Source organism: Oncorhynchus gorbuscha, linkage group LG13, assembly GCF_021184085.1.
Source record: "Oncorhynchus gorbuscha isolate QuinsamMale2020 ecotype Even-year linkage group LG13, OgorEven_v1.0, whole genome shotgun sequence".
Lineage (NCBI taxonomy): Eukaryota > Metazoa > Chordata > Actinopteri > Salmoniformes > Salmonidae > Oncorhynchus > Oncorhynchus gorbuscha.
Genome location: NC_060185.1, coordinates 24,030,995 through 24,058,169, shown reverse-complemented (window position 1 = coordinate 24,058,169; position 27,175 = coordinate 24,030,995). Strand labels below are relative to the sequence as shown.

General features: G+C 46.4%; 1 protein-coding gene and 1 non-coding gene across 15 annotated transcripts in view; both read right to left on the bottom strand.

The window, feature by feature from the left end:
* The window catches only part of LOC123992600 (eukaryotic translation initiation factor 4 gamma 1-like), an 82,679-nt gene that overhangs the window by 22,307 nt on the left and 33,197 nt on the right, over positions 1-27,175 (bottom strand). For 9 of the 14 annotated variants that reach the window (XM_046293863.1, XM_046293862.1, XM_046293865.1 and 6 more), the window contains 8 exons: positions 21,069-21,206; positions 12,495-12,613; positions 12,226-12,304; positions 10,474-11,586; positions 9,921-10,009; positions 850-1,042; positions 380-513; positions 98-235 (listed from right to left, as the gene is read on the bottom strand). In XM_046293863.1, coding sequence (XP_046149819.1) covers positions 98-235; positions 380-513; positions 850-1,042; positions 9,921-10,009; positions 10,474-11,586; positions 12,226-12,304; positions 12,495-12,613; positions 21,069-21,206 — 2,003 coding nt within the window. Of the gene's footprint in view, positions 1-97; positions 236-379; positions 514-849; positions 1,043-9,920; positions 10,010-10,473; positions 11,587-12,225; positions 12,305-12,494; positions 12,614-13,333; positions 13,748-21,068; positions 21,207-27,175 lie in introns of those variants that run through there. The other 5 variants (XM_046293866.1, XM_046293864.1, XM_046293867.1 and 2 more) reach the window with 5 other exon arrangements.
* LOC123994289 lies at positions 10,168-10,299 on the bottom strand. The gene has a single exon (XR_006831633.1). It is a non-coding gene; the product is annotated as a small nucleolar RNA SNORA17 (small nucleolar RNA).

The window sequence follows — 27,175 nt, the reverse complement described above, 5'->3', positions numbered from 1 at the left end:
GAAAGAAATTCAGTCAACATTTTTTAAATATAATCCCAGAGTTTCAGAATCTGAGTGTAGTCTTTGAGAAGATTGACAGTTTTTCATGATAACTCACTGGTCCTCCTCTGTGGCCACCTCCACCTCCTCCCATTCCAGGCCTGCCCAGGTTGGCAAACGACGGTGTGAAGTCAGGGCCCATGTTCATCCCTGGCAAACGGCTGGGGTCCAGCTGGCGGAGAGGGGCCTTATTCGCCTGGAGAGAAAGAATGACCGAACAAGGACAGAAGAGAAAGAATAATGGACACAAGTGGTTTATCTGAAGAAAAAAATATATATTCTCGAATGGACCGTGCAGTGGTTCCTCCAGTCCAGCAGGGGACAGAGTGTTGTACTGTACCTTGTCCAGCACCACGTCACTGATCTGAGGCAGGCCCTCAGGCTTGGACATGGCGGCACTGATGAACTGGAAGCCCAGCAGGAAGTCCCTGTCATACCTCTTCTTCTCCTCTGGGTCTATAGGCCTACATAGTTCTGATGGAGAGGAACAAGGAATTATAGATGAATCACATTTATGTGAGTTTTCATCAGTATAGTGTTCAGGGTTTAGGTTGGTAGAGTTGGGGTATATAGTCTGTCATCTGAACTGAGTATTACTCCGTTTCACTTCTAAAAATCATAGATTGATGTCAAATGGGACTTTATGACTCAAGCTCTGACAAAGCATTTCCAATAAAGTGAAACTTTGCATCCTCACTTGACTGACACGCAGATCTTGTGAGATAAGGTGTAGAGGGTAACGTTAAGAGGATAACATTTCTAAGTATAGAAATGTTATAAGGCATCTCCGGGCCAAGGTTCAGAACCCACCCTCTTTGTATTGGTACTTCAGATCCTCGGGCTTGGGTTCGATATTCTCTGCATCCAGTTTGTCCTCCTTCTCCTCCCACGTCTCATCCACCTCTTCGACTGCAGGGGTGTTGGCCGGGCGGGGCTCCTTAGCGTCAGAGGCAGAAGTGGGTGTGGCCTGCTCTGGCTCAGGAGTGCTCTCCACTACCTGCTCCTGGAGAGGGGGTGAGGGAGAAAGAGAGAGGCAGGGAGAAAGAGGGGGAGGGAGAGAGAGGGGGAGGGAGAGAGGAGAGGGAAAGAGAACGAGAGAGAGGGGGAGGGAAAGAGAGAGAGAGGGGGAGGGAAAGAGAAGGAGAGAGGGGGGAGGGAAAGAGAAGGAGATAGGGGGAGGGAAAGAGAAGGAGAGAGGGGGAGGGACAGAGAAGGAAAAAGGGGGGGGGGAGAGGGGAGAATGAGAGAGGGGGAGAGTTGAGGGAGAGAGAAGGAGAGGGTTGAGGGAGAGAGAAGGAGAGGGTTGAGGGAGAGAGAAGGAAAGGGTTGAGGGAGAGAGAAGAGAGGGGGGGGTATTAGTCAGTGTTCATTGTTTTCATTCTTGGGTTTTTAATGGGCCAGCTGTAAACAGGCATTCTTAAAGCTTTGATATGAGATGGTGTGGGTGGGGTGTTTGATATGATATGGCGTGGGTGGGGTGTTTGATATGAGATGGCGTGTTTGATATGAGATGGCGTGGGTGGGGTGTTTGATATGAGATGGCGTGTTTGATATGATATGGCGTGGGTGGGGTGTTTGATATGAGATGGGGTGTTTGATATGAGATGGCGTGGGTGGGGTGTTTGATATGAGATGGCGTGTTTGATATGAGATGGCGTGGGTGGGGTGTTTGATATGATATGGCGTGGGTGGGGTGTTTGATATGAGATGGCGTGTTTGATATGAGATGGCGTGGGTGGGGTGTTTGATATGAGATGGCGTGTTTGATATGAGATGGCGTGTTTGATATGGCGGCGGTGGGGTGTTTGATATGAGATGGCGTGTTTGATATGAGATGGCGTGGGTGGTGTGTTTGATGGTGTGTTTGATATGGATGGTGTGTTTGATATGAGATGGAGTGGGTGGGGTGTTTAATATGAGATGGTGTGGGTGGTGTGTTATGGATGGTGTGTTTGATATGTTTAATATGAGATGGATGGCGTGTTTGATATGAGATGGCGTGGGTGGGGTGTTTAATATGAGATGGCGTGGGTGGGGTGTTTGATATGATATGGCGTGGGTGGGGTGTTTGATATGATATGGCGTTTGGGTGGGTGTTTGATATGAGATGGTGTGGGTGGTGTGTTTGATATGGATGGTGTGTTTGATATGAGATGGCATGTTTGATATGAGATGGCGTGGGTGTGGTGTTTGATATGAGATGGCGTGGGTGGGGTGTTTGATATGATATGGCGTGTTTGATATGGATGGTGTGTTTGATATGAGATGGCGTGGGTGGGGTGTTTGATATGAGATGGCGTGGGTGGGGTGTTTGATATGATATGGCGTGTTTGATATGAGATGGCGTGGGTCGTGTGTTTGATATGAGATGGCGTGGGTGGTGTGTTTGATATGAGATGGCGTGGGTGGTGTGTTTGATATGAGATGGCGTGGGTGGGATGTTTGATATGAGATGGCGTGGGTGGGATGTTTGATATGAGATGGCGTGTTTGATATGAGATGGCGTGGTTGATATGAGATGGCGTGGGTGATGTGTTTGATATGGATGGCGTGTTTGATATGAGATGGCGTGGGTGGGGTGTTTGATATGAGATGGCGTGGTTGATATGAGATGGCGTGGGTGGGATGTTTGATATAAGATTGCGTGGTTGATATGAGATGGCGTGGTTGATTTGAGATGGCGTGGGTGATATGAGATGGCGTGGGTGGTGTGTTTGATATGGATGGTGTGTTTGATATGAGATGGCGTGGGTGATATGGGTGGGGTGTTTGATATGAGATGGCGTGGGTGGGGTGTTTGATATGAGATGGCGTGGGTGGGGTGTTTGATATGAGATGGCGTGGGTGGGGTGTTTGATATGAGATGGCGTGGGTGGTGTGTTTGATAGGAGATCGCGTGGGTGGGGAGTTTGATATGATATGGCGTGTTTGATGGGGAGTTTGATATGATATGGCGTGTTTGATATGAGATGTCGTGGGTGATATGGATGGCGGGTGATATGGATGGCGTGGGTGATGTGTTTGAAATGGATGGCGTGGGTGGTGTGTTTGATATGGATGGCGTGGGTGATGTGTTTGATACGGATGGCGTGGGTGGTGTATTTGATATGAGATTGCGTGGGTGGGGTGTTTGATATGAGATGGCGTGGGTGGGGTGTTTGATATGAGATGGCGTGGGTGGGGTGTTTGCTATGATATGGCGTGGGTGGGGTGTTTGATATGGATGGTGTGTTTGATATGAGATGGCGTGTTTGATATGAGATGGCGTGGGTGGGGTGTTTGATATGAGATGGCGTGTTTGATATGAGATGGCGTGGGTGGGGTGTTTAATATGAGATGGTGTGGGTGGTGTGTTTGATATGGATGGTGTGTTTGATATGAGATGGAGTGGGTGGGGTGTTTAATATGAGATGGTGTGGGTGGTGTGTTTGATATGAGATGGCGTGTTTGATATGAGATGGCGTGGGTGGGGTGTTTAATATGAGATGGCGTGGGTGGGGTGTTTGATATGATATGGCGTGGGTGGGGTGTTTGATATGATATGGCGTGGGTGGGGTGTTTGATATGAGATGGCGTGGGTGGGGTGTTTGATATGAGATGGCGTGTTTGATATGAGATGGCGTGGGTGGGGTGTTTAATATGAGATGGTGTGGGTGGTGTGTTTGATATGGATGGTGTGTTTGATATGAGATGGCATGTTTGATATGAGATGGCGTGGGTGTGGTGTTTGATATGAGATGGCGTGGGTGGGGTGTTTGATATGATATGGCGTGTTTGATATGGATGGTGTGTTTGATATGAGATGGCGTGGGTGGGGTGTTTGATATGAGATGGCGTGGGTGGGGTGTTTGATATGATATGGCGTGTTTGATATGAGATGGCGTGGGTGGTGTGTTTGATATGAGATGGCGTGGGTGGTGTGTTTGATATGAGATGGCGTGGGTGGTGTGTTTGATATGAGATGGCGTGGGTGGGATGTTTGATATGAGATGGCGTGGGTGGGATGTTTGATATGAGATGGCGTGTTTGATATGAGATGGCGTGGTTGATATGAGATGGCGTGGGTGATGTGTTTGATATGGATGGCGTGTTTGATATGAGATGGCGTGGGTGGGGTGTTTGATATGAGATGGCGTGGGTGGGATGTTTGATATGAGATGGCGTGTTTGATATGAGATGGCGTGGTTGATATGAGATGGCGTGGGTGATGTGTTTGATATGGATGGCGTGTTTGATATGAGATGGCGTGGGTGGGGTGTTTGATATGAGATGGCGTGGTTGATATGAGATGGCGTGGGTGGGATGTTTGATATAAGATTGCGTGGTTGATATGAGATGGCGTGGTTGATTTGAGATGGCGTGGGTGGTGTGTTTGATATGGATGGTGTGTTTGATATGAGATGGCGTGGGTGATATGGGTGGGGTGTTTGATATGAGATGGCGTGGGTGGGGTGTTTGATATGAGATGGCGTGGGTGGGGTGTTTGATATGAGATGGCGTGGGTGGGGTGTTTGATATGAGATGGCGTGGGTGGTGTGTTTGATAGGAGATCGCGTGGGTGGGGAGTTTGATATGATATGGCGTGTTTGATATGGGATGGCGTGGGTGGTGTGTTTGATAGGAGATGGCGTGGGTGTGGAGTTTGATATGAGATGGCGTGGGTGGGGAGTTTGATATGATATGGCGTGTTTGATATGAGATGTCGTGGGTGGTGTGTTTGATAGGAGATGGCGTGGGTGTGGAGTTTGATATGAGATGGCGTGGGTGGGGAGTTTGATATGATATGGCGTGTTTGATATGAGATGTCGTGGGTGATATGGATGGCGTGGGTGATATGGATGGCGTGGGTGATGTGTTTGATATGGATGGCGTGGGTGGTGTGTTTGATATGGATGGCGTGGGTGATGTGTTTGATACGGATGGCGTGGGTGGTGTATTTGATATGAGATTGCGTGGGTGGGGTGTTTGATATGAGATGGCGTGGGTGGGGTGTTTGATATGAGATGGCGTGGGTGGGGTGTTTGCTATGATATGGCGTGGGTGGGGTGTTTGATATGGATGGTGTGTTTGATATGAGATGGCGTGTTTGATATGAGATGGCGTGGGTGGGGTGTTTGATATGAGATGGCGTGTTTGATATGAGATGGCGTGGGTGGGGTGTTTAATATGAGATGGTGTGGGTGGTGTGTTTGATAGGAGATGGCGTGGGTGGGGAGTTTTATAGGAGATGGCGTGGGTGGGTAGTTTGATATGATATGGCGTGTTTGATATGGGATGGCGTGGGTGGTGTGTTTTATAGGAGATGGCGTGGGTGGGGAGTTTGATATGAGATGGCGTGGGTGGGGAGTTTGATATGATATGGCGTGTTTGATATGAGATGTCGTGGGTGATATGGATGGCGTGGGTGATATGGATGGCGTGGGTGATGTGTTTGATATGGATGGCGTGGGTGGTGTGTTTGATATGGATGGCGTGGGTGGTGTATTTGATATGAGATTGCGTGGGTGGGGTGTTTGATATGAGATGGCGTGGGTGGGGTGTTTGATATGAGATGGCGTGGGTGGGGTGTTTGATATGAGATGGCGTGTTTGATATGAGATGGCGTGGGTGGGGTGTTTAATATGAGATGGTGTGGGTGGTGTGTTTGATAGGAGATGGCGTGGGTGGGGAGTTTTATAGGAGATGGCGTGGGTGGGGAGTTTGATATGATATGGCGTGTTTGATATGGGATGGCGTGGGTGGTGTGTTTTATAGGAGATGGCGTGGGTGGGGAGTTTGATATGATATGTCGTGTTTGATGAGATGTCGTGGTTGATATGGATGGCGTGGGTGATATGAGATGGCGTGGGTGGGGTGTTTGATATGATATGGCGTGGGTGGGGTGTTTGATATGGATGGTGTGTTTGATATGAGATGGCGTGTTTGATATGAGATGGCGTGGGTGGGGTGTTTGATATGAGATGGCGTGTTTGATATGAGATGGCGTGGGTGGTGTGTTTGATATGGATGGTGTGTTTGATATGAGATGGCGTGTTTGATATGAGATGGCGTGGGTGGGGTGTTTAATATGAGATGGCGTGGGTGGGGTGTTTGATATGATATGGCGTGTTTGATATGGGATGGCGTGGGTGGTGTGTTTGATAGGAGATGGCGTGGGTGGGGAGTTTGATATGAGATGGCGTGGGTGGGGAGTTTGATATGATATGGCGTGTTTGATATGAGATGTCGTGGGTGATATGGATGGCGTGGGTGATATGGATGGCGTGGGTGATGTGTTTGATATGGATGGCGTGGGTGGTGTGTTTGATATGGATGGCGTGGGTGATGTGTTTGATACGGATGGCGTGGGTGGTGTATTTGATATGAGATTGCGTGGGTGGGGTGTTTGATATGAGATGGCGTGGGTGGGGTGTTTGATATGAGATGGCGTGGGTGGGGTGTTTGATATGATATGGCGTGGGTGGGGAGTTTGATATGGATGGTGTGTTTGATATGATATGGCGTGGGTGGTGTGTTTGATATGGATGGTGTGTTTGATATGAGATGGCGTGTTTGATATGAGATGGCGTGGGTGGGGTGTTTGATATGAGATGGCGTGTTTGATATGAGATGGCGTGGGTGGGGTGTTTAATATGAGATGGTGTGGGTGGTGTGTTTGATAGGAGATGGCGTGGGTGGGGAGTTTTATAGGAGATGGCGTGGGTGGGTAGTTTGATATGATATGGCGTGTTTGATATGGGATGGCGTGGGTGGTGTGTTTTATAGGAGATGGCGTGGGTGGGGGGTTTGATATGAGATGGCGTGGGTGGGGAGTTTGATATGATATGGCGTGTTTGATATGAGATGTCGTGGGTGATATGGATGGCGTGGGTGATATGGATGGCGTGGGTGATGTGTTTGATATGGATGGCGTGGGTGATGTGTTTGATATGGATGGCGTGGGTGGTGTGTTTGATATGGATGGCGTGGGTGGTGTATTTGATATGAGATTGCGTGGGTGGGGTGTTTGATATGAGATGGCGTGGGTGGGGTGTTTGATATGAGATGGCGTGGGTGGGGTGTTTGATATGAGATGGCGTGTTTGATATGAGATGGCGTGGGTGGGGTGTTTAATATGAGATGGTGTGGGTGGTGTGTTTGATAGGAGATGGCGTGGGTGGGGAGTTTTATAGGAGATGGCGTGGGTGGGGAGTTTGATATGATATGGCGTGTTTGATATGGGATGGCGTGGGTGGTGTGTTTTATAGGAGATGGCGTGGGTGGGGAGTTTGATATGAGATGGCGTGGGTGGGGAGTTTGATATGATATGGCGTGTTTGATGAGATGTCGTGGGTGATATGGATGGCGTGGGTGATGTGTTTGATATGGATGGCGTGGGTGGTGTGTTTGATATGGATGGCGTGGGTGATGTGTTTGATACGGATGGCGTGTTTGATATGAGATGGCGTGGGTGGGGTGTTTGATATGATATGGCGTGGGTGGGGTGTTTGATATGGATGGTGTGTTTGATATGAGATGGCGTGTTTGATATGAGATGGCGTGGGTGGGGTGTTTGATATGAGATGGCGTGTTTGATATGAGATGGCGTGGGTGGGGTGTTTAATATGAGATGGCGTGGGTGGGGTGTTTAATATGAGATGGCGTGGGTGGGGTGTTTAATATGAGATGGTGTGGGTGGTGTGTTTGATATGGATGGTGTGTTTGATATGAGATGGCGTGGGTGGGGTGTTTGATATGAGATGGCGTGGGTGGGGTGTTTGATATGGATGGTGTGTTTGATATGGATGGTGTGTTTGATATGAGATGGCGTGGGTGGGGTGTTTGATATGAGATGGCGTGGGTGGGATGTTTGATATGAGATGGCGTGTTTGATATGAGATGGCGTGGGTGGGGTGTTTGATATGATATGGTGTGGGTGGTGTGTTTGATAGGAGATGGCGTGGGTGGGGAGTTTTATAGGAGATGGCGTGGGTGGGGAGTTTGATATGATATGGCGTGTTTGATATGGGATGTCGTGGGTGGTGTGTTTTATAGGAGATGGCGTGGGTGGGGAGTTTGATATGATATGGCGTGTTTGATGAGATGTCGTGGGTGATATGGATGGCGTGGGTGATGTGTTTGATATGGATGGCGTGGGTGATGTGTTTGATACGGATGGCGTGTTTGATATGAGATGGCGTGGGTGGGGTGTTTGATATGATATGGCGTGGGTGGGGTGTTTGATATGGATGGTGTGTTTGATATGAGATGGCGTGTTTGATATGAGATGGCGTGGGTGGGGTGTTTGATATGAGATGGCGTGTTTGATATGAGATGGCGTGGGTGGGGTGTTTAATATGAGATGGTGTGGGTGGTGTGTTTGATATGGATGGTGTGTTTGATATGAGATGGCGTGTTTGATATGAGATGGCGTGGGTGGGGTGTTTAATATGAGATGGCGTGGGTGGGGTGTTTGATATGATATGGCGTGTTTGATATGGGATGGCGTGGGTGGTGTGTTTGATAGGAGATGGCGTGGGTGGGGAGTTTGATATGAGATGGCGTGGGTGGGGAGTTTGATATGATATGGCGTGTTTGATATGAGATGGCGTGGGTGGGATCTTTGATATGAGATGGCGTGGGTGGGGTGTTTGATATGAGATGGCGTGGGTGGGGTGTTTGATATGAGATGGCGTGGGTGGGATGTTTGATATGAGATGGCGTGGGTGGGATGTTTGATATGAGATGGCGTGTTTGACATGAGATGGCGTGGGTGATATGAGATGGCGTGGGTGATGTGTTTGATATGGATGGCGTGTTTGATATGAGATGGCGTGGGTGGGGTGTTTGATATGATATGGCGTGTTTGATATGAGATGGCGTGGGTGGGATGTTTGATATGAGATGGCGTGGGTGGTGTGTTTGATATGAGATGGCGTGGGTGGGGTGTTTGATATAAGATTGCGTGGTTGATATGAGATGGCGTGGTTGATTTGAGATGGCGTGGGTGGTGTGTTTGATATGGATGATGTGTTTGATATGAGATGGCGTGGGTGATATGGGTGGGGTGTTTGATATGAGATGGCGTGGGTGGGGTGTTTGATATGAGATGGCGTGGGTGGGGTGTTTGATATGAGATGGCGTGGGTGGGGTGTTTGATATGAGATGGCGTGGGTGGGGTGTTTGATATGAGATGGCGTGGGTGGGGTGTTTGATATGGATGGCGTGGGTGGGGTGTTTGATATGGATGGCGTGGGTGGGGTGTTTGATATAAGATGGCGTGGTTGATATGAGATGGCGTGGGTGGGGTGTTTGATATGAGATGGCGTGGGTGGGGTGTTTGATATGGATGGCGTGGGTGGGGTGTTTGATATAAGATGGCGTGGTTGATATGAGATGGCGTGGGTGGGGTGTTTGATATGAGATGGCGTGGGTGATATATGGATGGTGTGTTTGACATGGATGGTGTGTTTGATATGGATGGTGTGTTTGATATGAGATGGCGTGGGTGATATGAGATGGCGTGGGTGGATGGGGTGTTTGATATGGATGGCGAGGGTGGTGTTTTTGAAAAGGATGGCGAGGGTGGTGTTTTTGAAAAGGATGGCGAGGGTGGGGTGTTTGAAAAGGATGGAGTGGGGGGTGTGTTTGAAAAGGATTGAGTGGGTGGTGTTTTTGAAAAGGATTGAGTGGGTGGTGTGTTTGAAAAGGATTGAGTGGGTGGTGTGTTTGAAAAGGATTGAGTGAGCGGTGTGTTTGAAAAGGATTGAGTGGGCGGTGTGTTTGAAAAAGGATTGAGTGGGTGGTGTGTTTGAAAAGGATTGAGTGGGTGGTGTGTTTGAAAAGGATTGAGTGGGTGGTGTGTTTGAAAAGGATTGAGTGGGTGGTTCGTGTGAACAGACCTCCTTAAAGGCATCCAGGAGGTCTCCAACAGCCTCCTTCTTGTTCAGATCCTTCATCTTCCTCTTTTTTTTTGGCACAGAAACAGCAGCTACAAGCAGAACACCACCAACACAGTCAGAATAAACCTCCATGGATTGACACTCAATCCCAATCCCTAGTCCAACCCTAGCACCCAAACTCCACCTAGAAATCAAGGTGGAGCAGTTACCACATTGCCACCTCTCCAACTTTTTATTTTTATGGCTTTCTGTTGGAGCTGTGATCACTCCATGTACCCACTGTTCTGGGTCCTCAGCGTAGACATAACCCGGTAACTCTCTGCCCCTCACGACACAGGCTCGACACACACAGTCGGACTGCAACACCTCAAGGGGCAGATCCTGTTTAATCTTCACCAAGTGCCAAGCGGTAGGGTTAGGAATTCAAATAGAGAAAAATAACGTGGTTGAATGAGATAGACAGACAGATGGATCCAGTTAGAGAAAAAGACAGACAGGAGGAGACTGTTTCAAAGAAGTAAAGAGAGAAAAAGCAAGTCAGACTGACACTGACCTTGCATAGAACTCTCCCCGGCTGGGGTGGTGCTCTGTGGTGGTGGAGAGTCCATCTCGTCTTCTACACGGGGAGCAGTTACAACTGTAGTAGTAGCAGTCTTAGCTAGGACAGGCGTGGCCTGGGCAACAGGGGCGGGCGTGGCCTGGGCAACAGGGGCGGGCGTGGCCTGGGCAACAGGGGCGGGCGTGGCCTGGGCAACGGGGGTGGGCGTGGCCTGGGCAACGGGGGCGGGCGTGGCCTGGGCAACGGGGGCGGGCGTGGCCTGGGCAACGGGGGCGGGCGTGGCCTGGGCAACGGGGGCGGGCGTGGCCTGGGCAACGGGGGCGGGCGTGGCCTGGGCAACGGGGGCGGGCGTGGCCTGGGCAACGGGGGCGGGCGTTGCTGTGACTGCAACATGCGTCAGTTTAGGCATGGGTGCCTCGCTCTGTAACTGAGCCACCTCAGGCTCAGCAATGGGGCTGACGTCACACTCCGACAACTCCGCAGACATCTTCTCAGGGTCCTGGGGGCTGGGGAGCGGCAGGCCATTGGGCAGCCTGAGCTCCTCTGGCTGGGCGATGGGAGACTCCGGGGGGGGTTCTGCTGCCTGGGGGGTGGGCATGTTGATGGACAGGGCTGCTGGCTCCTCCTCCTTGGCTGGGGGTGGCTGGGTGGCAGAGATACCATTAGTGCTGCTGCTAGGGGTGATCACTGGAGCAAGGGAAGGCTCAGGTTTGGATGATGTAGTCACCTCCTCTTTAATCTTCACTTCCTCCCGCTCCTCCTTGGCAGCTGAGGGATGCTCCTCAGCTGCAGGAGTGGGGCGGGGTTCAGGCAGGGGTGCAGGGTAAGCGGGCACTTCAGGGGCAGATGGAGTTGGAACAGCGGCTGGAGCGTCCATCATGTCTGCAATGGAACTAGTTGAGGTTTGGGGGGTAGTAGGGACAGTAGTGTGGTGGCTGGTAGTTACCGACAGGGGGGTGTGTAGGTCCTGGGATAAGGAAGGGGATTTACTGTTTGTGTCTGGGAGTTTGACCTTTGTTGGGGCAGGGTAAGTCTTGACCAGTTCAGGGGTTTTAGACAGGGCTGGGGGGCCAGTTATGAGAGTGGCTGCAGGATTCCCTCGGTCATCTGAGGAAGAAAGGAGATGTCACGAGGAAAAAACCTTAGAAAGGTAAAGGTTAACAGACTCAACTGGCCCATAGCATCATACTAATGTTCAAATTGACCCTCATGTCTGTTGATCTTATTTTAAAAATTACCCACTTATTATCAATTCAACATTAAATGGTAAAAATACACAGGTCCTTTCCAAATGAGCATTTTGTCTATGTGATTCAGTCAAATTCACAAAAATGTACTTCTATGTACCGTAATTTCTGGACTATTAAGCGCACCTGAATATAAATCGCACCCACTGAATTATTGAAAAAATATGTATTTTGTACATAAATAAGCCGCACATGTCTATAAGCCACAGGTGCCTACCGGTACATTGAAACAAATTAACTTTACACAGCCTTTAAACGAAACACGGCTTGTAACAAAAATAAATAGGTTTTAACGAAACACGGCTTTATGTGACGGTGCTCAGTTTTTTTGAAAGCGGGAAAAATCCATAAATTAGCCGCGTCATTGTATAAATCAGGAGGTTCAAAGCCTGGGAATAAAGTAGTGGTTTATAGTCCGGAAATTACGGTACTGAAGGTGAACCAATGAGCAACGGCCAGCTATGGCCTTCAAGATGACGTGACCCCTCGGCCAACTCACCTGGTCTGACCACGACAGTTGTCACGTTCTCCCCGTCGGCCTGGCCAACGGCTGGGCCCTCTGATCCAGATATCGACGACTAAGGGACCGAATACAACACACAGAAATTAGGTAACTGGAGTGGACACAACCATATGAAAACCTTGTGGCAGGTTAGATACAATGCCCAATATGTAAACAAAATGTCTGCACATCCAATAACAGGATGGTATGGTAGATAAAGGTGTGTAAAGGGGATGATGGTTGGTGACGAGGGTATGGTAGCTCACCTCTGAAGAGTCGTCGCTCACCTGTGGTGGTGTGGGCGTGGTGCCACTGCGGGTGCCCCCTGACATAATCTCCTCAGTTATGTCTCTACCACCCTGGTTAGGGTCTCGTATTATGATCTATAAGAAAGGACACAAGACAACAGTGAGGGACACAAGAAGAAACATTTAGAGAATGCAGGAGTGCCTTCGAGAAAAATGTGTTACTCGCTCTTGTTGCATTCCCTTTCTAAAGGAGGGAGAGCAAAAAAAGAGAACGAACGAGAGTAAAGGAGAGAGGGAGGGTGAGGAGAAAGCTGAAGAGAATAGCTGTCACAACTTAACTGCTTCCTATGATGCTAGGCCCTGTTTCCAACTCTGCCAAGTCTGTGTTGCACTGTAGGGCTGTGGCCTAGCAGCGTCTTCTCAATCAGCAGAGCTACATTTCTCACACTCACACAAGAAACACCAGCCCCACAAAGATATGCAGCCTGACAAACACAGACTTGTAGACAGATTGCTGCCTTGTTTTAGCTAATTCTTCCCCAACAAAATATGACTACGGACAAACTTTAGTCAAATAAATTCCAGTGCAAGCCAGACATTATTTTTGCTCTCTCCATACGAACTCAAACTATACCTAGAAAATCAGCCAGATTTGCTGTTATTGAAATGCACAGTACAATACACCTTCAAACTTCTGAAAAAAAAACTGATTACTCACTTACAAGGTGTGCCCTTACACAGAGCCACATGTTTTCTATCACAAACTCTCCTCGCTCTCTTTCTGTCTGTCACACACACTAAGAGTTGTCAGCAACAGGCTTGAGCCAGCACATTCCCCTGCTGGTAGAGTCGTTTACCTGACGTGGACAGGCTCCAGAGCCCTTAGCAGGCCTCTCTCATCCTGGGGCCGGAGTTGAGCTGTCGGCCTGCAGGCCTCTCCCAGCAAGTAGGCTGCTTTTGCAACCGTGGTTGGGAAAACGCACGTAGCCTACTCCCTCAACAACTCGCAGAGCCAGCAGGGCAGAGCCTCGTTCCCAGCTCTCACACACACGTAGAGGGAGAGACAAAAGACAAAAAGAGAGCGAGCGAGAGAGAAGCCAGAGTGACTGGCCTTGTGGAGCTGCAGCACTGGAATGCAAGCGCCCCCGCCCACTGAACACCGAACCACACAGTCAAAAGGGGCCAAATAGAGGGGGAAAGAGGGAGGAGTTAAGTCCAGAAAAAAAAGAGGAGAAGAAAAAAACTATTCAAAACTTTTAACAAATGAGCTCCGGCCAGTGTACCCCCCCTTATCTCTCTCTCTCAGCTGCTCTTCTGTCATTCTGTACTCAGGCACTACAAAACATTTCGGCCTCTTCCTGGGGGAGAGAGGGGGTATGCAACAGAAGCAGCAGCAGAGGGGGAGCGAGAGAGAAGGGGAGGAGATAGGTCAGCCATTGTGCTTCTGGCTCAGAGGGGGAGGAGCCCGGCAGCCACGTGGAGCTGAGCTATGTGCTGACATGTCCTTAAACCCCCCTTAGTCAACCCAGAGACCAGAGAGAGATTCATAAAGTGAGCAGTGGAGAGAAGAAGAAAAACAGGCCAATGCACTGCTTGAAGGCAGTGTGGTAAAAAGGAAAATATTTAGAAAATTACAAGACAGCTACGACTAAACAGCCTGCTTAGCTTTGCTGAAAAACAACAGCTTTTCACTTCATACTCATTTGCCAGCATGCTGGCAGACATTATTGAAATCATATAGAAAGACAACGTGACGCTCAGACACAGACAGTCTGAATCACGACGGACTCGCTGTGTGCTGCTGCAGCACTTCCTCCCCTGTCCCCCCCGGTCTACCATCCTCCTATTAATTAATTACATTTCACCTTGATTTAACCAGGTAGGCCAGTTGAGAACAATTCTCCTTTACAACTGCGACCTGGCCAAGATAAATCAAAGCAGTGTGACAAAAACAACAGCTACACAAACAAACGTACAGTCAATAACACAATAGAAAAATCTATGTACAGTGTGTGCAAATGTAGAAGAGTAGGTAGGTAAGGCAATAAAAAGGCCATAGAGGCGAAATAATTTCAATTTAGCATTAAAACTGGAGTGATCGATGTGCAGATGATTATGTGCAAGTAGAAATACTGGGGTGCAAAAGAGCAAGAGGGTAAGTAATAATATGGGGATGAAGTAGGTGGGTGTGCTATTTACAGATTGACTGTGTACAGGTACAGTGATCGGTAAGCTGCTCTGACAGCTGATGCTTAAAGTTAGTGAGGGATATATAAGACTCCAGCTTCAGTGATTTTTGCAATTCGCTCCAGTTTACCTAGCAAAGACTTATAGATGACCCGGAGCCAGTGGGATTGGCGACAAATATGTAGTGAGGGCCAGCCAACGAGAGCATACAGGTCGCAGTGGTGGGTAGTATATGGGGCTTTGGTGACAAAACGGATGGCACTGCGATAGACTGCATCCAATTTGCTGAGTAGAGTGTTGGAGGCTATTTTGTAAATGACAACGCCGAAGTCAAGGACCGGTGGATAGTCAGTTTATCTTTGGCAGCATGAGTGAAGGAGGCTTTGTTGTGAAATAGGAAGCCGATTCTAGATTTAATTTGGGATTTTACTGTCTAACCAGACACCTAGGTATTTGTGGTTGTCCACATATTCTAAGTCAGAAACGTCCAGAGTAGTGATGCTAGTCAGACGGGAGGGTGCGGGCAGCAATCGGTTCAAGAGCATGCACTTACCGTAGTTTTACTAGCATTTAAAAGAAGTTGGAGGCCACAGAAGGAGTGTTGTATGGCGTTGAAGCTCATTTGGAGGTTTGTTAGCACAGTGTCCAAAGGGCCAGATTTTCCAAATACACCAAGACGGTCGTGAAGAGGGCACGACAAAGCCTATTCCTCCTCAGGAAACTAAAAAGTTTCTGAGGGTCCTGAGATCCTGAAAAGTTTCTACAGCTGCAACAACGAGAGCATCCCGATTGGTTGCATCACTGCCTGGTACGGCAATTGCTCGGCCTCCGACCGCAAGGCACTACAGAGGGTAGTGCGTACGGCCCAGTACATCACTGGGGTTAAAGCTGCCTGCCATCCAGGACCTCTATACCAGGCGGTGTCAGAGGAAGGCCCTAAAAATTGTCAAAGACCCCAGCCACCCCAGTCATAGACTGTTCACTCTACTACCACATGGCAAGCGGTACCAGAGTGCCAAGTCAAGGACAAAAAGGTTTCTCAACAGTTTTTACCCCCAAGCCATAACACTCCTGAACCAGGTAATCAAATGGCTACCCGGACTATCTGCATTGTGTCCCGCCACCCCCTCTTTACACTACTTCTACTCTCTGTTCATCATATATGCATAGTCACTTTAACCATATCTACATGTACATACTACCTCAAATCAACCTGACTAACCGGTGCCTGTATATAGCCTCGCTACTGTATTTCACTGTCTTTTTACTGTTGTTTTTATTTATTTACTTACCTATTGCTCACCTAATACCTTTTTTGCACTATTGGTAAGTAAGCATTTCACTGTAAGGTCTACACACCTGTTGTATGCGGCGCACGTGACAAATAAACGTTGGTGTCGTCTGCGTAGAGGTGGATCAGAGAATCACCGGCAGCAAGAGCGACATCATTGATATATATACAGAGAAAAGAGTCGGCCCGAGAATTGAACCCTGTGCCACCCCCATAGAAACTGCCAGAGGTCCGGACAACAGCCCCGCCGATTTGACACACTGAACTCTATCAGAGAAGTAGTTGGTGAACCAGGCGAGACAATCATTTGAGAAACCAAGGCTATTGAGTCTGCCGATAAGAATGTGGTGATTGACAGAGTCGAAAGTCTTGGCCAGGTTGATGAAGACAGCTGCACAGTACTGTCTTTTATCGATGGCAGTTATGATATCGTTTACGACCTTGAGCGTGGCTGAAGTGCACCCATGAACAGCTCGGAAACCAGATTGCATAGTGGAGAAGGTACGCGGGATTCGAAATGGTCGGTGATCTGTTTTTGAAGATTTTAGAAAGGCAGGGCAGGATATAGGTTTATAACAGTTTGGGTCTAGAGTGTCTCCCCCTTTGAAGATGGGGATGACCGCGACAGCTTTCCAATCTTTGGGGATCTCAGATGATACGAAGAGAGGTTGAATAGGCTAGTAATAGGGGATGAAAATTTTAGAAAGAGAGGGTCCAGATTGTCTAGCTCAGCTGATTTGTATGGATCCAGATTTTGCAACTCTTTCAGAACATCAGCTGTCTGGATTTGTGTGAAGGAGAAGCAGGGGGGGGGCTTGGGCAAGTTGCTGCAGGGGGTGCTGAGATGTTGGCCGGGATAGGGGTTAGAGGTCGACCGATTATGATTTTTCAACGCCAATACCGATTATTGGAGGCCCAAAAAAGCCTATACCGATTAATCGGACGGTTTTTATTTATTTCTTTATTTGTAATTATGACAATTACAACAATACTGAATGAAGTCTTATTTTAACTTAATATAATACATCAATAAAATCAATTTAGCCTTAAATAAATAAACAAGTTCAATTTGGTTTAAATAATGCACAAACAAAGTGTTGGAGAAGAAAGTAAAAGTACAATATGTGCCATGTAAGAAAGCTAACGTTTAAATAATTTGCTCAGAACATGAGAACATATGAAAGCTGGTGGTCCTTTTAACGAGTCTTCAATATTCCCAGGTAAGAAGTTTTAGGTTGTAGTTATTATAGGAATTATAGGACTATTTCCCTCTATTCCATTTGTATTTCATTAACCTTTGACTATTGGATGTTCTTCTAGGCACTTTAGTATTGCCAGTGTAACAGTATAGCTTCCGTCCCTCTCCTCGCTCCTCCCTGGGCTCGAACCAGGAACACAACGACAACAGCCACCCTCGAAGCAGCGTTACCCATGCAGAGCAAGGGGAACAACCACTCCAAGTCTCAGAGCGAGTGACGTTTGAAACGCTATTAGCGCGCACCCCGCTAACTAGCTAGCCATTTCACTTCGGTGACACAAGCCTCATCTCGGGAGTAGATAGGCTTGAAGTCATAAACAGCGCAATGCTTGACACACAAGGAAGAGCTGCTGGCAAAACACACGAAAGTGCTGTTTGAATTATTGCTTACGAGCATGCTGCTGCCTACCACCGCTCAGTCAGATACTTGTATGCTTGTAGGCTCAGTCAGATTATATGCAACGCAGGACACGCTAGATAAACTAGTAATATCAACCATGTGTAGTTAACTAGTGATTATGATGGATTTTTTGTATAAGATAAGTTTAATGCTATCTAGCAACTTACCTTGGCTTACTGCATTCGTGTAACAGGCAGGCTCCTCGTGGAGTGCAATGAGAGGCAGGTGGTTAGAGCGTTGGACTAGTTAACTGTAAGGTTTCAAGATTGTATCCCCCGAGCAGACAAGATGAAAATCTGTAGTTCTGCCCCTGAACGTGGCAGTTAACCCACCGTTCCTAGGCAGTCATTGAAAATAAGAATGTGTTAACTGACTTGCCTAGTTAAATAAAAGTGTAAAAAAAAAAGAAAAAAGAAAAATGGGCCTAGTTGGTGTCCAAAAATACACATTTTTCGATTGTTAAGAAAACTTGATTCCGATTAATCGGTCAACATCTAGTAGGGGTAGCCAGGTGGAAAGCATGGCCAGACGTAGAAAAATGCTTATTGAAACTATCAATTATCATAAATTTATCGTTGGTGACAGTGTTTCCTATCCTCATTGCAGTGGGCAGCTGGGAGGAAGGCACTTATTCTCCATGGACTTCAGTGTCCCAAAAATTTGGGGAATTAGTGCTACAGGATGCAAATTTCTATTTTAAAAAGCTAGCCTTAGCCTTCCTAACTGACTGAGTATATTGGTTCCTAACTTCCCTGAAAAGTTACATATTGCTGGGGCTATTCGATGATAATGCAGAACGCCACAGGATGTTTTTGTGCTGGTTAAGTCTGGGGTAAACCAAGGGCTATATCTGTTCTGAGTTCTACATTTTTGAACGGGGCATGCTTATTTAAGATGGAGATGAAAGCACTTTTGAAGAGCAACCAGCAACCTCTACTGATGGGATGAGGTCAAAATCCTTACAGGATACCTGGGCCAAGTCGATTAGAAAGGCCTGCTCACTGAAGTGTTTTAGGGAGCGTTTGACAGTGATGGGGAGAGCGTTTGACTGCGGACCCATTGCGCACGCAGGCAATGAGGCAGTGATCGCTGAGATCCTGTTCTAAGACAGCAGAGGTGTATTTACAGAGCAAGTTGGTGAGGATGACATCTAAGATGGCTGAATGGGGTCAATAACAAGCAGCAACAGTGAGACTTGTTTCTAGAAAAATGGATTTTTAAAAGTAGAAGCTCGTATTGTTTGGGCACAGACCTGGATAGTATAACAGATAGTGGGACTGGAAGCTCAGGGGGCCTCTCTTGAAGGACCATCAGCAGCATGGGATGAGGCCGCTTGGCTGGCCAAAGTCCACCCCAGATACGACAGCATGCTCCCACTGCCAGTGATAAAGCAACCAGGCCCATCATACCATACAGAGCACAGGTACACTGGAGACTAGATCAGACTAGTCCAACCATATCGAGCACAGATCCATTGGCTGGAGACTAGATCAAACTAGTCCACCGTACAGAGCACAGATACACTGGAGACTCAATATACACTGAGTGACAGTGTGACCAGGTGAAAGCTATGATCCCTTATTGATGTCACTTGTTAAAGCCACTTCAATCAGTGTAGGTGTAGGTGAAGGGGAGGAGACAGGTTAATTACAGGAGGATTTTTAAGCCTTGAGACTATCGAGACATGGATTGTTTGTGTGTGCCATTCGGATAAAAGATTTAAGTGCCTTTGAACGGGATATCGTAGTAGGTGCCAGGCACAACGGTTTGTGTGTGTCAAGAACTGCAATGCTGCTGGGGTTTTTCCACACAACAGTTTCCTGTGTGTATCAAGAATGGTCCACCACCCAAAAGACATGCAGCCAACTTGACAACTGTGGGAAGCATTGGAGTCAACAATGGGCCAGCATCCCTGTGGAATGCTTTTGACACCTTGTAGTCCATGCCCAGACAAATTGTAGGCTGTTGAGGGTGAAAGGAGGTGCAACTCAATATTAGGAAGGTGTTCCTAATGTTTTGTACACTCAGTGTATGCCTGCTGCAGAGAGACAATAGAAAATAGCTGAAAACATGTTGGCTCACTATTTAAAAATAAGGGCAAGCTATATGATGAAAAATACTGGAGTTTTGGCACAGATACAGCCGACTAGCGCTAGCTGATGCTACCTAGCAAATGTGTGAAAAATATAGATGTTATACAAATTGATACTTTGAGTCAAAGTATTGATATAATATTAGTCCAAAATAATAACTATCATTTCCCCCCTCCACATCACTAAGACATACCTGATGAATCCAGACCAGCAGACGCACACTAGTACTACAGCCCTAAAAAACATGCTCCAGTCCCACAGCAGTTCAGTAATACAGTTCATCGCGTAAAAAGTTATCCATTTCAAATCAAAGACAAACGTAAATCATGAGGAGTAGACCCATCTAGAATCCTCCCTAGACAGAATGCAACACTATCCCACAGCACAGTGTGGTTTATCACACAAGTCCTCTCATTACCATGGCAACGTGTCATGTCACATCCACGAGAGTGTAAGCCGGCCTGACAGGAAGACACAGTAGACCAGTTTTGTAGACCAAAACTACGCTGTGCACCTTCACAGTGGATGATGGGGGAAAGGAATCAGTGCTGGATACACCTTGCTGACAAACTATACTTTTTATTTTTAATATTCACACGCTTTATTAGCACAGTCTTTACCTTCCTTTAAAACATGAGAATCACTGAAGTTTTCAAACCCTGCTCTGCATGAGGGGGAACATTGACTGACATAACATCAGACCCCTAATGTTTCTTGGTGGGTGTTTCCAGTTGTGTTACTTGTCCATTCTGGGATCAGGATACCTGATTGTCTAATCTAGGAGAGGTGCTACGTGGGCTGGCCTGTAGTCCAGCAGTTAGCGTCGCGGGCCCTATGGGTTCCAATCCAACTCACCATATGCTCCTCCTATCTCTCCTGTCTTTTCTCTACTATCCTATCTGCTAAATAAAAACAAAATGAAACAGTAGAGTTGGGGTGATGAGTTTAACTGTGTGTGGTGTATAACAGTAGAGTCGGGGTGATGAGTTTAACTGTGTGTGGTGTATAACAGTAGAGGTGGGACGATGAGTTTAACTGTGTGTGGTGTATAACAGTAGAGGTGGGGTGATGAGTTTAACTGTGTGTGGTGTATAACAGTAGAGGTGGGTGATGAGTTTAACTGTGTGTGGTGTATAACAGTAGAGGTGGGACGATGAGTTTACCTGTGTGTGGTGTATAACAGTAGAGGTGGGACGATGAGTTTACCTGTGTGTGGTGTATAACAGTAGAGGTGGGGTGATGAGTTTAACTGTGTGTGGTGTATAACAGTAGAGGTGGGACGATGAGTTTACCTGTACCTGTATTTGGGCGATGAGTTTCCCTGTGTGTGGTGTGGATCTGTGGTGTATAACTGTGGGGAGGTGTACCTGTTTGCGCTCCCTTTTGGGGTGGATCTGTTGCTGTGGAGGTGGTTGCTGCTGCTGGGGGGGGGGGTTCATAATGACCGGAGCAGCTGGCACGGAGGACGTGTACTGCTGTTGGGCCGGGTAGTATGCCCCTGCTGTGGACAAGACAGAGAGAGAGTTGTCCCACAAACTTTAAATGAGCACACAAGTAGTCATGAATGTCAGCACTTTTGGAAATCACCAGCAAAACGCCAAAGTTTAGTGTCAAGCATATGTGTTGTGAGAACAGCTGCAGTACTAACCACTATGAGAAACACTTAAAAACATCCTCCGTACTGATTCACCAGCTGTGGCAGATTGTCAGAGTAATTTCACAATTAAAAAGGAAACGTCACAGTTTTTCTACTTTATATTCATCAGGGTAGCCTAGTGGTCAGGGTAGCCTGGTGGTCAGGGTAGCCTAGTGGTCAGGGTGGCCTAGTGGTCAGGGTGGCCTAGTGGTCAGGGTGGCCTAGTGGTCAGGGTAGCCTAGTGGTCAGGGTAGCCTAGTGGTCAGGGTAGCCTAGTGGTCAGGGTAGCCTAGTGGTCAGGGTAGCCTAGTGGTCAGGGTAGCCTAGTGGTTAGAGCATTGGACTAGTAACCGAAAGGTTGCAAGTTCAAATCCCCGAGCTGACAAGGTACAAATCAGTCGTTCTGCCCCTGAACAGGCAGTTAACCCACTGTTCCTTGGCCGTCATTGAAAATAAGAATTTGTTCTTAACTGACTTGCCTAGTTAAATGAAGGTACAATTACATTTCCAGCACCACCCCAATATCAACATATGGAGAAAATGTCATGTTTCTTTGTTTTGTAGTAAAAAAGATAGCGGAAGATAAGTGTTTCCAATGACAACATGGGTCGCTTCGTGTGATTTTGACCAATTGCGAATAGGCATCGGAAACACTTATCTTTCGCTATGTTTTTTTTTTACTACAAAACAGAGAAAATGGACTATCTCCAAATACAGAGCCGTGAAAAAGTACTTGTCCCCTTTCTCATTTTCTCTACTTTTTTACATTTATGACACTGAATGTTATCAGATCTTCAACCAAAAACTTAATATTAGATAAAGGGCACCTGAGTGAACAAACAATTACCTTCTTATTTCATTTATTTCATGTACAAAGTTACGCAACACCCAATGCCCCTGAGTGAAAAAGTAATTGCCCCCTTACACCCAATAACTGGTGGTGCCACCTTTAGTTGCAATGACTGCAACCAAATGCTTGCTGTAGTTGTTGATTTGTCTCTCACATTGCTGTGGAGGACTTTTGGCCCACTCTTGCATGCAGACCTGCATTAACTCAGCGATATTTGGGAGTTTTCAAGCATGAACTGCTCGTTTCAAGTCCTGCCACAACATCTCAATAGGGATTAGGTCTGGACTAGGCCATTCCAAAACGTCTAATTTGTTGTTTTTTAGCCATTTTCATGTAGGCTTTATTGTTTGTTTTCGATCATCGTCTTGCCGTATGACCCAGGTGTACTTCAGATCACAGACGGCGCGCCTGACATTCTCCTGTAGAGTTCTCTGACACAGAAGAATTCATGGTTCCTTCTACTAAAGAAAGGCATCCAGGTCCTGTAGCAGCAAAGCATTCCTAAATTGTCACAGGCTTGTGGAATGCAGTGTTTGGTTCTCGCCAGGTATAAATGGGACCCATGTCACCCAAAAAGTTACACTTTTAAAACATCTGTCCATAGAACATTCTTCCAAGAGTCTTCATGATCATTCAGGTGCTTTTAGGCAAACTTGAGTCAACTTTTTGGACGACATGGGTCCCATTGTGCCTGGCGAAAACCAAACGCTGCTTTGAATACAGTGCCTTCGGAAATATTCAGATCCCTAGACTTTTTCCACATTTTGTTACGATACAGCCTTATTCTAAAATGGATTAAATGCCCCATGATCACAAAGCAGAAACAGGTTCTAGAAATGTTTGCTAAGTTAAAAATAAAACCAAAATAACTTATTTACATAAGTATTCAGACCCTTTGCTATTAGACTCGAAATTGAGCTCAGGTGCATCCGGTTTCCATTGATCACCCTTGACATGTTTCTACAACTTAATTGGAGTCCACCTGTGGTAAATTAAATTGATTGGACATGATTTGGAAAGGCACACACCTGTCTATATAAAGTCCCACAGTTGGCAGTGCATGTCAGAGCAAAAACCAAGCCATGAGGTCAAAGGAATTGTCCGTAGAGCACTGAGACAGGATTGTGGAGACACATCTGGGGAAGGCTACAAAAAAAATTATGCAGCATTGAAGGTCCCCAAGAACAGAGTGGCCTCCATTCTTAAATGGAGAAGTTTGGAACCACCAAGACTCTTCCTAGAGCTGTCCGCCTGGTCAAACTGAGCAATTAGGGGAGAAGGGTCTTTATCAGGGAGGTGACCAAGAACCCGATGGTCACTCTGACAGAGCTCCAGAGTTCCTCTGTGGAGATTGGAGAACATTCCAGAAGTACAACCATCTCTGCAGCACTCAACCAATCAGGCCTTTATGGTAAAGCGGCCAGCCACTCCTCAGTAAAAGGCACGACAGCACGAATGCACCTAAAGACTCTCAGACCACGAGAAACAAGATTCTCTGGTCTGATGAAATCAAAATTGAACTCTTTGGCATGAAGCGTGACCAAGTGTCACGTCTGGAGGTAACCTGGCACCATCCCTACAGTGAATCATGGTGGTTGCAGCATCATGCTGTGGGATGTTTTTCAGCAGCAGAGATTGGGGGACAAGTCAGGATTGAGGGAAAGATGGAATGGAGCAAAGTACAGAGAGATCCTTAATGAAAACCTGCTCCAGAGCGCTCAGGACCTCCGACTGGGACGAAGGTTCACCTTCCAACAGGACAACGGCCCTAAGCACACAGCCAAGACAACACAGAAGTGGCTTCAGGACAAGACTGAATGTCCTTGAGTGGCCCAACCAGTGCCCGGACTTGAACCCGAACAAACATCACTGGAGAGATCTGAAAATAGCTGTGCAGAGATGCTCCCCATCCATCCTGACAGAGGTTGAGAGGATCTGCAGAGAAGTCCCCAAACACAGGCGTGCCAAGTTTTTAGCACACCTGTGTTTTTAATTGTTAAAACATTTCTAAAAAACAGTTTTTGCTTTGTCATTGTGGGTATTGTGTGTAGATGGATGGGGGGACAACGACGACAATGTAATCCATTTTAGATTAAGGCTATAACATAAAATGTGGAAAAGGTCAAGGGGTCTGAATACTTTCCGAAGGCTCTGTAAATGTTATTTTATATTCTCAAACTAACAGCAGAGCCTATATGATGTCCTTCCATACAGGCATGACATGCTGGAGTGATGCTTCTATGCAAATGTTGTTGATCAGTAGGCTAATATACAGTGCCTTCAGAAAGTATTTACACCCATTAACTTTTTACACATTTTGTGTTACACCCTCAATTTAAAATTGATTAAATTGAGATATATTTTACACTGGCCTGAACACAATACCCCATGTTAGTGGAAATTAGCTATAAAATATATATATATTTTTACAAATTCATAAAAAATGTAAAACTGAAATGGCCTGAATCAATAAGAAGTCAGGCTCCCGAGTGGCGCAGTGGTCTAAGGCACTGCATCTCAGTGCAAGAGGTGTCCCTGGTTCGAATCCAGGCTGTATCACATCCGGCCGTGATTGGGAGTCCCATATGGCGGCGCACAATTGGCCCAGCAATTGGCGCAGCATTGTCCGGTTTTGGCCATCATTGTAAATAAGAATTTGTTCTTAACTGATTTGCCTAGTTAAATAAAGGTTTTTATATATTATTTTGTTGTTTTATTCAACCCCTTTGTTATGGCAAGCCTAAATATGTTCAGAGGTAAACGTTTGCTTAACAAGTCACGTAATAAAGTTGCATGGACTCACTCCCGTTTGCAATATGCTTAAAATGATTTTTGAATGAATAACCTCATCTCTGTACCGCACACAGAGATAATTGTACGGGCCCTCAGTCGAGCAGTGAATTTCAAATACAGATTCAACCACAAAGAAGGACACATATTAGTAGACAGATCAAAATGAAAATATGATATATTGAACATCCCTTTGAGCATGTTGATCACACTTTGGATGGTATATCAATACACCCAGTCACTACAAAGATGCTGGTGTCCTTCCTACCTCAGTAGCCGGAGAGGAAGGAAACTGCTCAGGGATTTCACCAGGAGTTTAATAGCTGTGATAGAAAACTGAGGATGGATCAACATTGTAGTTACTCCACAATACTATCTTAATTGACAAAAAAGTGAAAAGGAATGCTTCTAGAGAAAATAATATTCCAAAAACATGCATCCTGTTTGCAACAAGGTTAATACTGTAAAAAATGTGGCAATGAAATGAACTTTTTGTCCTGAACAAAGTGTTATGTTTGGGGCAAATCCAATACAACACATTACTGAGAACCACTCTCCATATTTTCAAGCATAATAGTGGCTGCATCATGTTATGGGTATGCTTGTAATCAGGAGTTTTTCAGGATAAAAAGGGAACAGAATGGAGCTAAGCAAAGGCAAAATTCTAGAAGAAAACCCTTTTCAGTCTGCTTTCCACTGGGATATGAATTCACCTTTCAGCGGGACAATAACCTAAAACACAAGGATAAATCTACACTGGAGAAGAAAGACAGTGAATGTTCCTGGGTGGCTGAGTTACACTTCTGACTTAAATATATGGCAAGACCTAAACCTGGTTGTCTTGCCAAGATCAACAACCAAATTGACAAGAGCTTGAAGAATTTAGAAAATAATGACCAAATGTTGCACAATCCAGGTGTGGAAAGCTCTTACAAACTTATCCAGAAAGACTCACAGCTGTAATCGCTGCCAAAGGTGCTTCTACAAAGTATTGACGAATACTTAGGTAAATGAGATATTTCAGTGTTTTATCTTCAATACATTTCCCAAAATTTCTAAAAACATGTTTTCACTTTGTCATTATTATGTGTAGATGGGAGAGAAAAATCTATTTTAAATTCAGTCTGTAACAACAAAATGTGGAATAAGTCAAGGGGTATGAATACTTTCTGAAGGCACCGTAAGTCCCAAATGGAAGGAAAACAGATTGTCATCTGTAGCATCATGGACTCCACTGATCAGCCAAAACAATAACTCAATGCATGCACACACTTGAATATGCATTCACCTGCATCTGGAGGCCTATGACACCTTCAGTTAGCCAGTTTATCAAGAGATTTACCACATATACACACACTGGCTTTACTCAAAGCCAGTGGCATGTCATTAGTAAAGATTGAACAATTATGGGGTCTAGACAGCTGCCCTGGGGATTTCCTGATTCTACCTGGATTATGTTGGAGAGGCTTCCATTGAAGAACACCCTCTGTGTTCTGTTAGACCGGTAACGCTTTATCCTCAATATAGCAGGGGGTGGAAAGAGATACAACTTTTTTCCAGCACCAGACTATGATCGATAATGTTAAAAGCCGCACTAAAGTCTAACAAAACAGTCCACAGACAAATCTTAGGCCCTAGGCATCTAGGGTAGATTTGAGAGGAATGTATTGGCATCAATAAATACAGCTAAAATGCTACCAAGCCTATCAGAGAGCAATGTTTAGCCATCCAATCCCTTCAGATCTAGTGGGGGGAACAAGTTTTTGATAACCTGCAAAATTGGCAGTGTTTCCTACTTACAAAGCATGTAGAGGTCTGTAATTTTTATCATAGGTACACTTCAACTGTGAGAGACGGAATCTAAAACAAAAATCCAGAAAAACACATTGTATGATTTTTAAGTCATTCATTTGCATTTTATTGCATGACATAAGTAATTGATACATCAGAAAAGCAGAACTTAATATTTGGTACAGAAACCTTTGTTTGCAATTACAGAGATCATACGTTTCCTGTAGTTCTTGACCAGGTTTGCACACACTGCAGCAGGGATTTTGGCCCACTCCTCCATAGACACCTTCTCCAGATCCTTCAGGTTTCGGGGCTGTCGCTGGGCAATATAGACGTTCATCTCCCTCCAAAGATTTTCTATTGGGTTCAGGTCTGGAGACTGGCTAGGCCACTCCAGGACCTT